The 15,423-nt window shown below is 40.1% G+C and overlaps 2 protein-coding genes across 3 annotated transcripts in view; one reads left to right on the forward strand and one right to left on the reverse strand.

Annotated features, from left to right (window-relative positions):
* Window positions 1-6,442, reverse strand: part of LOC110983236 (integrator complex subunit 4-like) — a 144,104-nt gene extending 137,662 nt beyond the window's left edge. The window contains exon 1 of one of the 2 annotated variants that reach the window (XM_022242326.2): window positions 6,333-6,442. In XM_022242326.2, the coding sequence (XP_022098018.2) occupies window positions 6,333-6,389 (57 nt within the window). In that variant the 5' untranslated portion in view covers window positions 6,390-6,442. The remainder of the gene's footprint in view (window positions 1-6,332) is intronic. The other variant, XM_087145891.1, reaches the window with a different exon arrangement.
* A 14-nt stretch (window positions 6,443-6,456) lies between these two features.
* Window positions 6,457-12,849, forward strand: LOC147796777 (uncharacterized). The gene is made up of 4 exons (XM_087145892.1): window positions 6,457-7,645; window positions 8,371-8,457; window positions 8,792-8,911; window positions 9,278-12,849. Exons 1-4 carry the CDS (start codon window positions 7,619-7,621, stop codon window positions 11,318-11,320), a joined length of 2,277 nt encoding a protein of 758 aa, XP_087002018.1. The 5' UTR covers window positions 6,457-7,618; the 3' UTR covers window positions 11,321-12,849.
* Window positions 12,850-15,423: the final 2,574 nt, after the last annotated feature.

Genomic DNA, 15,423 nt, shown 5'->3' on the forward strand with positions numbered 1-15,423 from the left:
CACAATTATTAGTGGTATCTCAGTGGACAACCATAACAAATATTGGAAAGAGTTTCATATAAGAAGCACAAACCCTGTGAGGTTAGTCTGAAAAATCTAAGTGTCAAAGTTCCTTGTGAACTTCTTATATGGAGTTCTTTCCAAACTGTGTACGTGTAGTGTACACAATGTACATGTACATGTAGGTACCCGTACAGTTCTACAAAATTATCAATTGAATTTGTGTCTGGTTTTGGGAATAGAATTAAGCAATACAACTCTAAAAGTTTTGATGAAATTTGATGAGGGCCAAATGCAAGGGGATCTTGTTGCACTTCTTGCCATAAATGCTTCAACTTGTTTACATTTCATTTGCACACAGTATGAACCAACATCCAAGTATCTCTGAATCCTTTGAAACTTTCCTCATCCCATCCAGTCAAGACATGAAATGTGTTTTACAATAATTATTCAATGAAATTCATTGTTGAAGTTCCAAGTTAATGTTTTTAAATTTCATGTTTTAGGTGCATGACAAATTTTAAGTGACATTTCATATGTAACGGAGGAACTGGTTTCTCTGTTACATGTATATGAAATGTCACTTTAAATGTGTTATAAAAGGAATTTAACCAATTCATACTTCAGATGAAGTTATAACCAATGCCAAATAGAAGTACTCTCAAGCATTGAACCCTCTACAATACATGTACATGTACCAGTTATAATTTATTGAAAGACAAAGCTGCAGAAATTGTTCAAACTGGTTTCGTAAGAATAGTGCAAAATTTTCACCATTCTTAAGATCCTGATACATGTATTTTAAATTGGTCCCCATTTCTTTTGAAGCATCTGGAAATCTTCAAAACAGAAAAGAAGTTGGAAGTTTTGTATGATACACTTCAGAAAAATGCCCTAAAACATGGAAGCAGTTTTTCTTTCATATTTTCAAAACTCAGTATGCATACAGTAAGCTCCGATTAAGTTTACATCGTGTAACCCGTCATATCGTCCTAGTCGGGCGTTTGACAAAAGTCCCGATTGTCTGTAATGCATAAATTTTCTTTGAAAATTTCATTTCTAAGTCGGCATTTATGGGTCGTTATTTCGTATAGGTCTGCATGTTTTTCTCCGTCCCTTTTCCACAAAACCACAAAATTCCTTTGTGTAAGTCGGCATTAAAAAATCGTACTTCAGTTTCGGTTTCCTTTGCCGCTGTTGCAAGAACTGTCAAGTGGCAAGTCCCATGTGGGCGTGGCCAGCATAAGTACATCAATACCAGTAACCCCTCTAGTGCTACACGCATGCACTCTGTCCATTTTGGGGGTTGCCTTATTGAACGTAGTCTGGTTCCCTGCCCAAAGATTCCCGGCCAATGCTTGATGATTCGTCGGGTAGTCAGAATCATCGGGTCTGGTATCCAGACTACATGGAATGAACTTAACCAATGCACGTGTGGATGAGTGTATGTTTTCTGTACCTTAACTGTATCACGTACATACATACACGTACATGTACGTACTGCACTGTCAAGTTGTGACGTGATATGCAAGTGGCTTGCCGTCCTTGCTTCATCCTTAGGAGCACATGATCAATTATTGAATTTACAGGATAATAATCGAGAACGAATTTACTTACATCAACCATAGAGGTAGAAATAAACCAGGGTATAAAATCAAAGCCATTTAATTAGTGCAAGGAATCATAATGCACATAGGCAATACCTGTGTACATGTAAGTCAGCAAAAGGACGATTTACAACACAAGTTTGCATTCGCATAAGTCGTCAAAATTTCTTGAGTCCTGAGAGTGCCAACTTAGCCGGAGTGTACTGTATTTCAATGTTGTCCCCCAAAAGACAAACCCATTTTTTACTGGTTCACGGTGTTTGATTTTCCACATGTTGATGTCAGCTGATTATCCTTAATATTTCCACATGTATTTCGTTATTTGCTTCGTGTGTATAGGTACATGTACATGTATCCTTCATGCTGCTGCTGAAGTAAAAGGAGATAAATCTGTTTTCTGCAATGTTACATGTACCTTAGTTTCAAGGATTGGAATGCAATGTAACTGCTGTTACATGTACCGTATATATCAGAAGCATGGCTACCTAAGATGAAGGAAGCTGTTAGACAACCAAGCAAGGAAAGTAACAAGGTTATTAGTAGTGAGAAGGCCTGCTCTTGAATATTGGCACACAAGAGATGGCCAGTTCTGACGAATGCAGTTATGAAGAAAAGAGAGGGGGGACCCATGCATGTACTAATTGAAATCACTCACTGACATGACTGATCAACATCCATGTGTCTGGTCCCACAATGCAACATTCCTACTTACCCATGTATGTAGTCATGTGATATCAAAGTTGCTACACGTTTTTCCATGCCTAATCAACATACGAACTGACTCAAAATGAATTAATATTTTCTATTTTTGATGACACAGAAGAATGTTTACCAGCACATACATGGACATGAAGGCATGTTGGTGATGGAAATGTTATTCATAGCAAGACTGTTCTACAGAAGAACTTCATCAAAATACCATCATTATCTGAAAAAACTGCAACTATTAAGACATGAGATATACATGTACATGTACCGGTATGTGTACATGTCGCGTCATATTTTTTTCAAGATTACTGCAGAAATAGTAAACGCAGGTTTCGGAAGCATTATGTAAAGTTTTCAGCGTTCACAAAATCCTGATATTTTGAATGCGTTCCCATGTCTTCCTAAGATTGTAGGGAAAAAAAACTTTATTGGTATTTATGTAATACACAGTAGTGAAATGACCTAAAGCACAAATACAGTTTTCCGTTATATTTTATAAATAGTAAGGACACTTTAACATTCTTTGACTCTGATAATCCTTCAACCTTTTGACCAGTTTCAGAGTTCAGTATTTTGAGTGTAATTTGTAACATACATGTACACTTAAACTCCACATTCAGAGTTTGTGCTGCTGTGTACTCACAGACACAGTTGTTAAAGTAATCATTTTGTTGTTATGGTCAGTAGGGAATATGATGTACTTTTGAAAGAACTGTGTGAAATTGATGTTTGCAGTATTTTTCTTCGACTTTTTTTAGCTTGTGTATATCGATATGAACTTAACAGTCCCAAATCTGCTGGTCTTAAGATGATTTTACAGGTCATGGTTGAAAATCCATCCACCGTACTGCAGAAGATCCCCGTTTGGGCAATCAAACCTCTTACTAGAAAGCTGAAGTGCGTCTTCACTTGATGAAATTCCATGTTTTGTATGACCTGACTGATAATTTCCGTATGTTTGACAGGGATGAGGCAAATGTACAAAGTGAATTAAATTACGCATTCGCATTTGAAGTAACTATTCATTAAATCATTCGTTGCCCATTATTCTTTAAAGTAGGCGAGGACAATATATTGTTTGTATCCGAGATCCAAATCAAGGTCATCTTATTCCAATGAGATACTGAAGAGATGTTGATTTTTTGTCTCGCATACACTGTACAAACTAAACTGAACCGAATAAGACCAACAGTTGTCAGTTAAATTTGTATGTGTATTATTAAAAGAGTGCAGTGGGCTCTCATCACTTAATGGAATTAACCACTGTGTATTAATTGTATCAGTTATTAAGATAGCTAGAAGGGAAGTGTTATTGACAAAAATTGACCTAATATGATAATGACGTCATTCGATGACAATTAAGTCACATGACATTCAAGGTTCACTCTTTGAAGCCCTATATCTCCTGAACTACATATCCCATCAGGGTGAAACTTTGCAGATACATGTAGAAAGGGAAATGTCATCAAACAAATGTTGATGTCGTGATGACAACGACATGCATGTACATGGTTGAGTACATGTTTTTCAACAGCCAGTCTTCGGCACTCTGGTCAAACTGACTCATTCAATTTTTGTAAACTCATTGTCCACCATGGAGAGAGGGTCCCTGGACAAAATCTTCAAAATGTCATCATCAGGGGTCACGTGACATGAGATTGAAGCAGCAGTTTTTCTCCATAGGCTCTGTGCATGTTTTACAACTGAAAACTCAAATTTATTGCGTCATAATGACAAAATTCAGGCACTCATCCATCTGACCAACTTTGTATTAGGCGCACATTTAGTCCATCAGCCCAAGAGGGTGTCACAAAACTCATCACTGTGATGTCATTAGGAGTCATGTGACATGAGATTAAAGTTCCAGTCTTTCTCCGTAGGATTTCTACGTACACTGTATGTTCCGCATGTTTTCCTCCTGTACACTGTTATCAATCTTAATGACTTAGTAGTTCTCAACTTCGAAATCACAGGAAATTTCCCCTTACGTTCAAATTACAAGTATATCCTAAAATCAAAATATCAAGAAATATTTTGTAAAAATGATTTGTGATTTGATTGAAACACAAATAAAATGGCATGAATTTAATTTACGCACGAGGGGCCAGTTTCCATACAGTCGTGACACTGGCGGTGGGTATGCGTGTGTGTAGACGTTCATGTATGTGCAGCATCACATGCGAGACTGCAGCGTAAACAAAATTTTACTGTGTTATGGTTCTGTACAAGGCTGATCCGACGTGAAATAAAAAAGTTCAGGTATTTTTCATGACAAAAGTAGAAACAAACAATAAATATGTTCAGGTACATGGAATCAAATGGACGTAAGTACTTGCGCCCATCACTATGATTTAGGGGCGCATTTCTGAGGCCAGCGGGTACATTTTAGCTACCTGCGCCTGTCAATTTCGAGTCCTGCATATGGCAAGATTTTTTTAGGCAAACGCTGATGCTAAACAAATCATCTTTTTATGTGGCCTTAGGATTCAAAGTTCAAAGTAACGCCTTGAAGTAGGGCTGTGGTGGCGAAAGAAAAGAGACAGATTGTAAAAGAGAGTCTACAGTGTGACGATCCTGTCCAAAATAAAAAAAAAGGAATACTCACGCTCCACTTAGTAAAGCTAAGTTCAGCCCTACGTGTTGGGCTAAAGCCTACTCTTGCTCATAATCCTAGAAGTAAACAGTACATTGTAGGATTTTTGTTTTAAACGGCCACCTGACACGTAAGTGTTTTTCCTTTTCTACTAAATCTAAGTATGGCAAGGAAAGAATTTTTAGCTTTGATATTGTGAGATTTGGATAAGTACATGCCATAGAGGAAGTATAGACTCACCTGACGAATTCCTGAAATTGTTATGCAGCTAACTTAGATGTTGATTGGGTATTGGTTCATTGCTTTACCACTGAATGCTTTAATAGTGTAGTGTGTGTATATAAGGGTGTGTCTTGTAATAAAAGGTTGTTGAAGTTCTTGCACAGTCATTTTTTGCATTTATTCCATTCTTTTGGTTGTTATTTCTTGCTTCTACCTTATAAAATTTTGGTGACAAGGATCGAGGACCATGGCATTTGGAGGGTTTGCTGGCATACTGCAAAACCCTGGTGAACCTCCGGTGATATGGAAGCAGTGGATCATTTGTTCAAAACCTACTTAAATGCAATTAGCAGTGATGATGATTCTAGTCCATCACAAAAGAAGGCCCTACTTCTACATTGTCTGGGTGTTGAAGGTCAGAGAATCTTTTCTTTGTTACCGGGTTCTACCGACTCTCCTCCAGAAGGAACTGACCCATTTGCCCACACCCTACAGATCCTGAAGAACCATTTTGAGCCAATGCTTAATGTCGTTGCAGAACATTTTAGATTTCGACAACGTGCACAAGTCAGCGAGACTATAGAAAGTTACATTGCTTCATTAAGCGAATTGGCTAAAACCTGTGACTTTGGATCTTTCACGTACCAAATTGGTCGTTGAGCATTACGTCACTTGACCCCTCATCGTCTCGACGGCTGTTCCATGTCAAGACATATGTAATACATGGACTGAGCGATAAGATACTACATTATATATATACGGTTTTGCCCGTACCCAGCGTATGTTAATAAGCACTGTATGCTCAGTGCTGTCCGAGAGCTTGCGAAAAAACCTCACAAGCTTACTCGGGTGGGACTCGAACCCACGACCTCCTGCTTACTAGTGCAGATGTCTTAACCACTCTACCACCGAGCTTGCCGGGGTCGAGACATCGAGTACGTTCAATACGCGTACACGAAATTGCGTATACGGATGTGTGGCTAAGGATGGATCAGGAGTGAGAGTCCGTGCCACATGTCATTAGTGGGGCTAAGTAGGGGACATTCTCTTGCTTGACATGGGGGACTGATTTTGCCACCACACACATTCTGGGACAGTCCCCGAGTTGTGATCTGAACCTCTATTGCTTATGGTATAGTGCCCTTCTCCTTGAATTATGCCAAAGTACTTACAAAATAAGTATGGCCCACCGTTCCCCTTACCTGAGTGACAGACTGCACGTACTCTTCATAAGCCCTCTTCTTCAGATGGGCCGCCATTTTTCATCTGCTCCATACTCGCGTTGCATGAAGCACGCCCTCTGTATATTACTTGAAGAGAGTCTGATTAAACCGTAACAGCGACTCTTACACTTATTATATGCTTTCTGTTTTAAACCGGTCTAAATTTGTCTCTCCCTCTCAACTCTGCCTTATACGACTGAAAGCCTTTGGTATTTTTGTATCAAGATCACGCTGCCGCCCACTTCAAGTCAACTTCAACTGCCCATCGCTCGAAAAACTGTGAGACCTGTGCCCCGCAGATCAGTTCAAACCCTAACGCCGGCTGTTTTCTCGATAATGAAAAACGCTAAAAAATGACTCAAACTGGAATTTTTACCTGTTACTGTTTTGTTGAACGAGGGAGTAAGGGCTTCACTGAAGCAATGATATCATTATATTGGTCTTTGTCGTACTGTCTTTTAAAAGTAATTGTAACTGGTACAGGCATGAACCAGTGACAAGATCATCCATTATTTCATTAATGACGTTGCAACCGATGTCATACGTGAAGTCCAGTTTTTAATTCACTGGCTGTTTGTTCATAACTCGTAATTGTTGTTGTAAATGAGAAAAATGCGTGTTTTCGTTCGTAAATTAAGATCAGAGATCATGACAGAGCACGGACTCAAAAAGTATAACCTTAACTTATTTGTAGCTCTTCTTGTCGTTTCTTTCGGAATTTTCAACACTGCGAGAATTTTACGGCGTTGATCGTCTGAGTCTATTGTATTTCTCTTCCTTCCAAAAGCATGACAGTATAAAGTTAGTTTGATATTGGACATTGGAAATTCCCATCGGTTTGTACATCATACTAACTTAAAAGAAAAAAATTAAACGAACTCAAACCCCCCGGCAACAACAGACTCAAATTAAATTTGGTCACTCGAAACTTTGGTTATGGATGGGTGGGTGATGGGTGCCATTGTCTCTACCACGCGTTTATAAGCAACGCCTGTTGCTTCAAGTGAGGTCATAGTTGCGTAGCGTTACAATATGTATCTCGTCATAAACGCAACATCAATGTGCGCGTTTTGTATCATAGCAACTTGACCTCGTTAAGTCTATTGTTCTTGTGCGCGCGCCTTTTCCGCGGTGAACTTAAAACAACAAAAAACTGACAGGTTTTGCTTTACTGCCGTTCTTTGAACATCGTACTGTGATTACCTTAGCGAATTTTGCGATTTTATCGATAGTTATTAACGTTTCAAGACACAGATATCAGGATTATGATGGGGAGTACATGTACACCATCGGTAAGTTTCCCAGATACTGATAAAGTAAGGATTTATCGGCAAACTGGTTTAGAAGCTTGTGTAATAATATGCTGAGATGTTTGTGGGGAAATAATGGACAAAATGGAAATGCCACAATTTTCACACGCAAAAGCTTGTCTAAATTTGCACACGGAATGCTGAAGTGTCTGTTTTGAAAATACTGTTAATTCAAAAAAACGCGAAAATTCTGGGCCCTTGCAGAATATGCCTGCCCCACGCATTTTACAAAATACTACCCCATCACAAAGATAAACGAAATGTGAGAAGCCTGATGATATCCACCATTACCGCTTCCCTCAACGAATTTATCCGATCTCATGCAAAATGCGTATAATATATGTCCATGCATCAAAGTTCAGCTTCGTCTCAGGCATCAATTTTGTATGTACGGTCCTGATTTTGGCTCTTGTCAGTCTGCAGCCACTGGTTTCATGTTTGAAAAGCTTCATGCTCCTATCAAAACATTTGCCGATGAAGAACCAAAAGCTTTTGACTCCAGGACTTCAGATAGCCTAGTGAAGCTGGAATACGAAGCTGAACACAGAACGAGGGCAAGATCATTTTCAACAATGACCACATAACCCCCATAGCTTCCACCATGACTATAAACAATGTAACGCCTGTCGCTCCATACAAAAAGGGATGGTTTGATTGCGTCACATCTTGTTTTCAAAATCCAACAATTCTATTACTAAATTTCACAGATATCTGCTTACTGCCGGCAGATGACTGTCTGGATTTGTAGGCATGTCTGTCCCAAACAGTCAGGAATCTCTCGCACCAAAGTGCAGGTAAATCTTTAAAAATTCCACGGGGTACATGTATTATCAAAGTGGCCCATAGGCAAGCTAGCTTCCAACACTCACTCTACTCCAACTGTTAGGTTATTCTCCACGAAAAATACATGAAATGTTGTTAACTACAGGTCACGTTTAAAGTTAACAATTAGAGGAGGCACATTTTTAAGCGTTGTATTGTCAAATTAAATAGTTTAACCATTCAGGATACGGAAGTTTCAGGAAACTAATTTGATTGCTTTAAGATAATGGTCACAATTGCATTAACGGTATTTGGGGTTGAATTATGTCTTATTTTTAAGCCTTGCTGATATTGTAACTTCAACAGGTTCTTTCTAGAACCTCCTGCATTCCACCTGATATCCACTGCCCGTCCTCCACAAGTCTGAGTGAGACTTGGGCCAGGAAAAGATCCTATCCTCAACCTGAGTATTATCCCGACAAATTAGTAAGCCACGCTACTTTACCTTAAAACTTTGAAACATTAATGTCCAAAAATCGTTTTAATGAATTTATTTGAGGTTTATATTTCTGCGTACCAAAATACATAATGATGATTAGAATACTTTTAAATGAATTATTGAAAATACTTGAGGTGAAGTAGGTCATCACATTAATTTAAAAATGATTATGCGCTTGTGTACTTATAATTTCATGAAAAGATTGTAAACCTGTAGCTATATATCTCAAGCAATAACTTTGCTGGCTTATGCAAAAGCCATTTCAAATCAAATACTGAGTTTTGCCTAGATGTAAAACAATTATATCGTCTGATCCAATTGAGCCTATTTATTTGGTTATCATTATTCAAAAGACTGACGGGATTGGTGGAAACTCCATATGCCGTGCCAGAAGCAAACACAGCAAGGTCAATGAGAATGACCCACCGACTTGCTGCGTCCACCTACCAGGCCTTCTGCTTAGCAGATGGAGACGCCGTAGACGGGCTAAAGTGGCACCCTTTATACCACTATCAACCTCAAGAAAACCTCCCCTGACATCACTAAAGGCTGGTAACGAGGCTCCTGCTCAACTCAAGGCAATGGAGCTCTCTGTGTTTGATCTGGAAGACGAAGACGACCAAGAGAGCCCAAGCCTTGGTCTTCCATCTAGGCAGATGATGAAAGAAGACTTTGATGAGTGGCGTCGGAGAGAGAGGAGAGTTACACATATTGGAGATGAACAACATGAGATTCAAGATGAGATTCAAGGTATCTCAAGAGAAATGATCTCCCTTCCAGCGAGACCAAAGACGTCGAGGGGACTCAGAAGTGAAAGTGACCAGAAGGATAGACCCTCTGTTGTGAAGACACAGGAGCTGTCAGGTCATGAGGTCAATATATGGACCAGAGAATGCGGTGAAGTAACACAGGTCGTAATGAATCCTCAGCTCCCTGGATCAAAAACAATCAACAAGCCAGGAAGCTGCAATGACAATCTTGATGTGGACAAGACAGTTAGTGTCAAGTCAAGGCGAGCTTGTGACACTTTCGAACAGAACGAAGTAGTTGTCACAGGCCGTAAACAAATCCTCACAAACAACGACACCCAGTGGGAATACGCAGAAAGATCAACAGAGACATCAAAAGTAGAACCCCTTCCCCCAAGACCAAAGACTTCAAGAGGCACCAGAGGAGAAAACGGACGAGGGGATTCATTATTAGTCTCCAGTGCAGTGAGAGTAGTGGAAGCTGGATTGGAACAAGCTGTCAGAGAAGTGTTAGTCCTTGACACAGCCGAGTCTTTGGAACTTACAAATGAGAAGAGACACTTCTGCCCGAAAGAGTCACGAGGCTCTGGTGACGTATTATACCTCGAGGAAAATTTGAATGAGGTAGGTGATGACGAAAGAAACCAAACCCACGCATCGAGAAGAGGTAATGAACATGACACAAAGGCAAAGGAAGATAAATTCTCACCACCAAACTGTGAGAAGCAGAATCAACCGATAACTCCAAAGTCTTCTAAAAATTCAGTGGATGCAGATGATATGATGATAACAGCCGAAGAGGAAATGGAGTACGAACGCCAACAGCACGAGCAATGGCGACTAGCTGCTATCGGTGAATGGTCCACTTTGTGTCAAGACCATGATGAAGACGATTATGAGTCACAATGTTACCTAAGAATGGATGAGTTTCAGAAAGAAACAGCCATCATGATGGAGTGGAAGGCTATCGTTGAGCAGTATCGCACTGTTGGTGTTATCCAGGACCTACAAAATATAGAGACGCTCTGCAAGAGCACCATCAACCAGAGCGAAAGAGCTCTGCGGCAGTTTGCCCGGATCTGTCGCGGTCCCGTGCCACTATCAAAGTCGGGACAAACTAAAGCCGAGGCCATCGCTTCACTCTCCAGAATAATCCAGAAACAGACCAGGAGGATCTGTGAAGATATCTCCAACGTCTTCTCGGAGACGTACCAAATCTTCGAGGAGCTGGACCTCCTGAGGGAAAGACAGGATCGAGTGGAAGAATCCTTACAAAGAGATCTGAGTGGGAAGGATGCAGAAAAAGAGCTATCTCGGTCAAGTTCCCTGAGTTCAACCATTACGCCGAGGCTAACATCCAGTCGGCTACAACAGAGAGAGATTGACCAAGACCTGGTGGACAGATACATGGAATACCCCGGGGTGAAATCCACGAGTCTATTCAATGTCATGCCAACCATTTACGAAGACAAAACCTTCCAACTGGATGAATATGAAGAAGAGGAGGAAGAGTTGGAAAGTGATTTACCGGAATGCAACAGAATGGAGGATTTCTATCTTCATGAAGATGACGTCAGACAGCATGACACAGCAGAGGGTGATTGTGAAGATGTTCTCCTCATGGAGGAACTAGGAGTTAAAAATTGATCAACATTATAGGAATGTAGCACAGAAACAAGATGAGGATGAACGTGGACGTGAACCTGAAGCATTTGAAGAGATGGAATAGGAGTTGACCTACAGACTGCAGTAAATAGAGAAAGCTTAAAGGATAAATCTTGATGAAGATGTTGAGTGTTAAGTCATATTTCAAATGGACGGTGGTTAAATTGTCACTAATAACAAACTTGTAACTAGTAACATTTCATTTTTGGTTTCCTTATTTTTATGCACTCCTTTCAGCCAAATATTTAGTTATGAGAATGGAACGAGATGGGATCGATCTTACTAAAGCTAAAACAGGAAAGGAATGAAACAGTATCCAGCGTTATTGGAAAGGGAATTTTTAGAGTTCCATTGAATGATGTACTAATCGTATGATGTACAAATATATTGTGTAATCTCGGTAGTGCTCTAATACAGTTGCAAGTTTCATAGTTTAAGCCTCTGGATGATGAGGGGTAGTTTTGGGCTTGTTGACAAAAGGTTGTTGACTCTTCTCAAGCCGGGAGTGGAGAGACACCGGCAGAAACATTGAAAGAAACACCGTACCTTAACTTGTCGCTGCCATTCGTAATTAAGATGCTAGTAATTTGGAAGTTGATATTAAAAGTGTATTTTTTCTTTGAAAGAAATTCGTGGAAAGTAGCAAGACATCGAAATTCATTTTGGCCTGAACAGAACTATGTATAAAGTGGAAACTCCTCCTAGCATTAGGCCTAAAAAAATACCAAAATCATTGAATCCTACACAAGATTCAGGAGATTTTATCTTAAGCAGGATAAAGAATAAGTGAAAGAAAAGAAAACCATTAAAAGAATTTAACCCTTAAAAACGGGACGAACCATTAAAATTAACCCATGGTTCCCAGGTGGTGTTTGAAAGTATTCGAAGGCACCTGTGAATACGATTCGGCACAGTTATTTTGAACGTTTATGTGTAAAGCAATCAGACTGGAAACATGAATGCTTTTGCTCGGATAAATTTTAATAGAAGAGGTTTTTACTGTACTTAAAGTATTGCCATAGAAAATTCTTGCTTTGAGATCCTGGACACAAAAATACTGCGTTTATTTGGTGGTGAATCGCAAACCCTTTTAATATTCAGTGAGTTTGTTCAAACTTGCCATGCTATGGTGAATACGCAGCTTTGGAACTCGGTTATGATTGTATAAAAACAGAACATTTTCACCCAAGTACCGCAAATGAAAATCTGTATTCATAGCCCGTAACTAGATTTTTAAATGTAGCATTTTGGACAGATGAGTGTTTCATTTTTCACTCTCAGTTGTTATGGGCTAGTCAATGCTTCGCTTTGTACACTAAGTCTGAGTGAAGAAACTTTTTTACTAATTATAGAAGCTTTTTTTTTAAATAATATCCGTTAATTGGGATGTCGAGAAAGTTGCTATGATACAACAAAACAAGGAATTATACATACAGAATCAGGATTTGATTAATTAGTCTGAACGCAAATAAATCCTGCAAATGCATAGACTGAAGTCCAATGGTAAATAATGGTCAAGAGTCTTTTATTTTGTGATTGTTGGACGCCTTTGAACTGGACTACATGAGTATTTCGAAGTGTAGAACTTCTTTGTCAAAAAACAATTTGAAGGGCTTAATTGGAATCAAAGCATTTATCTTCACCTGTAGAGTGGACACCGTGCCGTGCACAAGCGAACTTGAAATGGTTAAAACGTCCCTTGTTGTATTAAAGGCAAGGAACTTGGGGCATCGCAACCCCGACGAACTTAGAAGCCAGCATAAAGCGCAAATTTGAATCTAAAACTGGCCCGGGATGACCCACTTAGGAATTAGTTTCTCTAAACCCGCCTATCGCCGGCGATATCATTCGCGAGTCCATTTTTGTAAAAAAAAACCTACATTTTAGATCATGGTAGTTCCGTAAGACTTTCGCGGTGGTATGAGGTGCAGGGAGGCATTTTTTTCAGAAAAAGACTGACAATATGTTTTCATCTGTAATAGCCCCCCCCCCCCCAACAGTGGTTGCAGGCCCGTATGGGAAGCCAAACACCGTTGGTCACCAGGGCCATCTTAAGATCTCAGAGGGCTCCTTGGATTTGACTAAACGTCTTTTCCCTCCGAATGTTGGCAAAGACCGCGTGATCCATAATACAGCACGACCTGCTCTTTCGTGCAGCAATTCAGCGAGGATGTTACTTTTTCACGGGAGGCATGGAGCACTGAAAACTAAATGTCCACACCACATTATTTCCTTAAATAGCGTAATTTCCTCTTGTTGTGTACGCCACGCAATTGGAACTGACATAAGACCCTGCCGAACATCATCCAGAATTTTGTTCACATTTTCTTGGAATGCAAGTCAACACTCCTACTCGTGGGTCTGACGGTAGGCCTACTTTAATAATAAGCCTCATCCATTTTATTACCTTGTGCATCGGGGCCGACGTATCTTTGCTTGCAATTTCTGGGTTACTTCTCTTTTCTCTTTGCTCGGGACACTCACGTGCGAAATGCCCGTAGCTCATTGCAATTCCAGCACACTGTAGGTTGTCTATTCTGTCTCCGTCGGTCCCAATTCTGCCGGTCGTATGAATCATTCTTTCAACTCGATTGTTGCATCTACTTCTGGCCATCATTCTCCACGCAGTTTCTCAACATCTTGCTTGAGTCAGCCATGTTGTTAATTTCAGCACACGTTGCTGAAATGTTACTCTTTAGTATATCTATCTCTTTATTTTATCAGTCTTTTCCTCTTGCTCTGACGAAACTGCTATTGCCATCTTCCTGTTATAAAGTGTATATCTTTGTCGTTAGCTGCTTTGAATGCATTCAACAGCAATTCGAGCAGCGTCGTCTACGTTTCTTGGCTTTGACTGAAACCCTTGCCATCTTACCTCGTTGTCACAAAGGGCGTCGATGAAATGTTCATTTATACTTAATTAATGTCTCTTGCAAGTCATATGAAGCAGAGGGGTAAGCAAAACGGACAAGCCACCTCACGGCCTAGCGCCTGCGCCAGCTCGTGCAAAGTTTTCTCTCTCCTTCGCTGTCGATTCTTTATCTGAATTCAGAATAATTTTTGTTGGTTAACTAATTAGAATCTACAATTTAACGCGTTGACCAGCGCTCTGTAATTTCTGCGTTTGTCTTTGTCCAAATCGCCTAAAACGGCTTGCGCTGCTCCTCGCAGGGTTGCCGCCTAATACATGGCCTGTGACTTTTCATCCCATTTATTCATTTCTGCTTTCAAATAGTACAGCATAATCGTTCCGTGAGCTGGTGGCGTCATAAGTTGATCCTGCATTTCTTGAACTCTTGTCCTCTAATTGTGGGGTCGCCATGTTACTGCTTTACTGCTTTCGTTTAAGCTTTCTCTAAGTCCATCTGTAGAAACATGCATTCTTCTTTCATCCTTCGAAAACCTTCTGCACTTCTTTGATCAATTTCTTTTGGAGGGAATCTTGACAAAATAACATCAAACTTGCATCTCCGTCTTCTCAGTTGGATTTCCTCAGAATTTGTTACGAAGTGTCGCTTACTTTAACATTGTCCCTTAAAACCTCTGTCATGGATTCGTCACGGATTTCAGAAACTTGGCTTTCCATCTTCCATCCATATAGAGACCACTCTCTTATCCGTCCCAGCGCTGCCGCCAAAAATGTAACGATTCGGGGGTCCTATAAATTAATCTGTCAACCTGACCCCTTTTCTGTTTAGAGGTTTAGGGGAAGGATTCCTGCTGGTTGATTTCTACAGACAATTGAACTCGAGGAAATCGAAGCGTTCAGACGTGGGGTTTCCTGATAACAACTGCATGTTTCACCTCTCATTCTTTTCCACTATCATAATAAAAAATGTACATAGCGCCCTCTTCTGATTCGAACAATCAACCAGTCCACTGAATTGTCGCAGTGGTAGCTGTAGCTGAGTGCATCGTTACGCTGTTGCTTTATCTAGTACAGTGTAAGAAAATGCATGCCTAGTGTTTCTTCAACCCTGGCCTATTGGAGTGTCTTTGGGGCCTTTAGATCTTGCAACACCGATCTCCGTTCGGAGGAACAGAGCCCTGAGCCCAATTTGCAACGCCTTTAATAAAAGCATAGA

This window comes from Acanthaster planci, linkage group LG14 (genome assembly GCF_054643075.1).
Source record: "Acanthaster planci isolate LZ-2023a linkage group LG14, COTS_SCS, whole genome shotgun sequence".
NCBI lineage: Eukaryota > Metazoa > Echinodermata > Asteroidea > Valvatida > Acanthasteridae > Acanthaster > Acanthaster planci.

Coding starts and splice junctions, on each gene's coding strand:
- LOC147796777 (XM_087145892.1), top strand. CDS start 7,619: ATGATGGGGAGTACATGTACACCATCG. Junction 7,646..8,370: donor GGAGTACATGTACACCATCG/GTAAGTTTCCCA, acceptor TAAATTTCACAG/ATATCTGCTTACTGCCGGCA. Junction 8,912..9,277: donor AGTATTATCCCGACAAATTA/GTAAGCCACGCT, acceptor ATTATTCAAAAG/ACTGACGGGATTGGTGGAAA.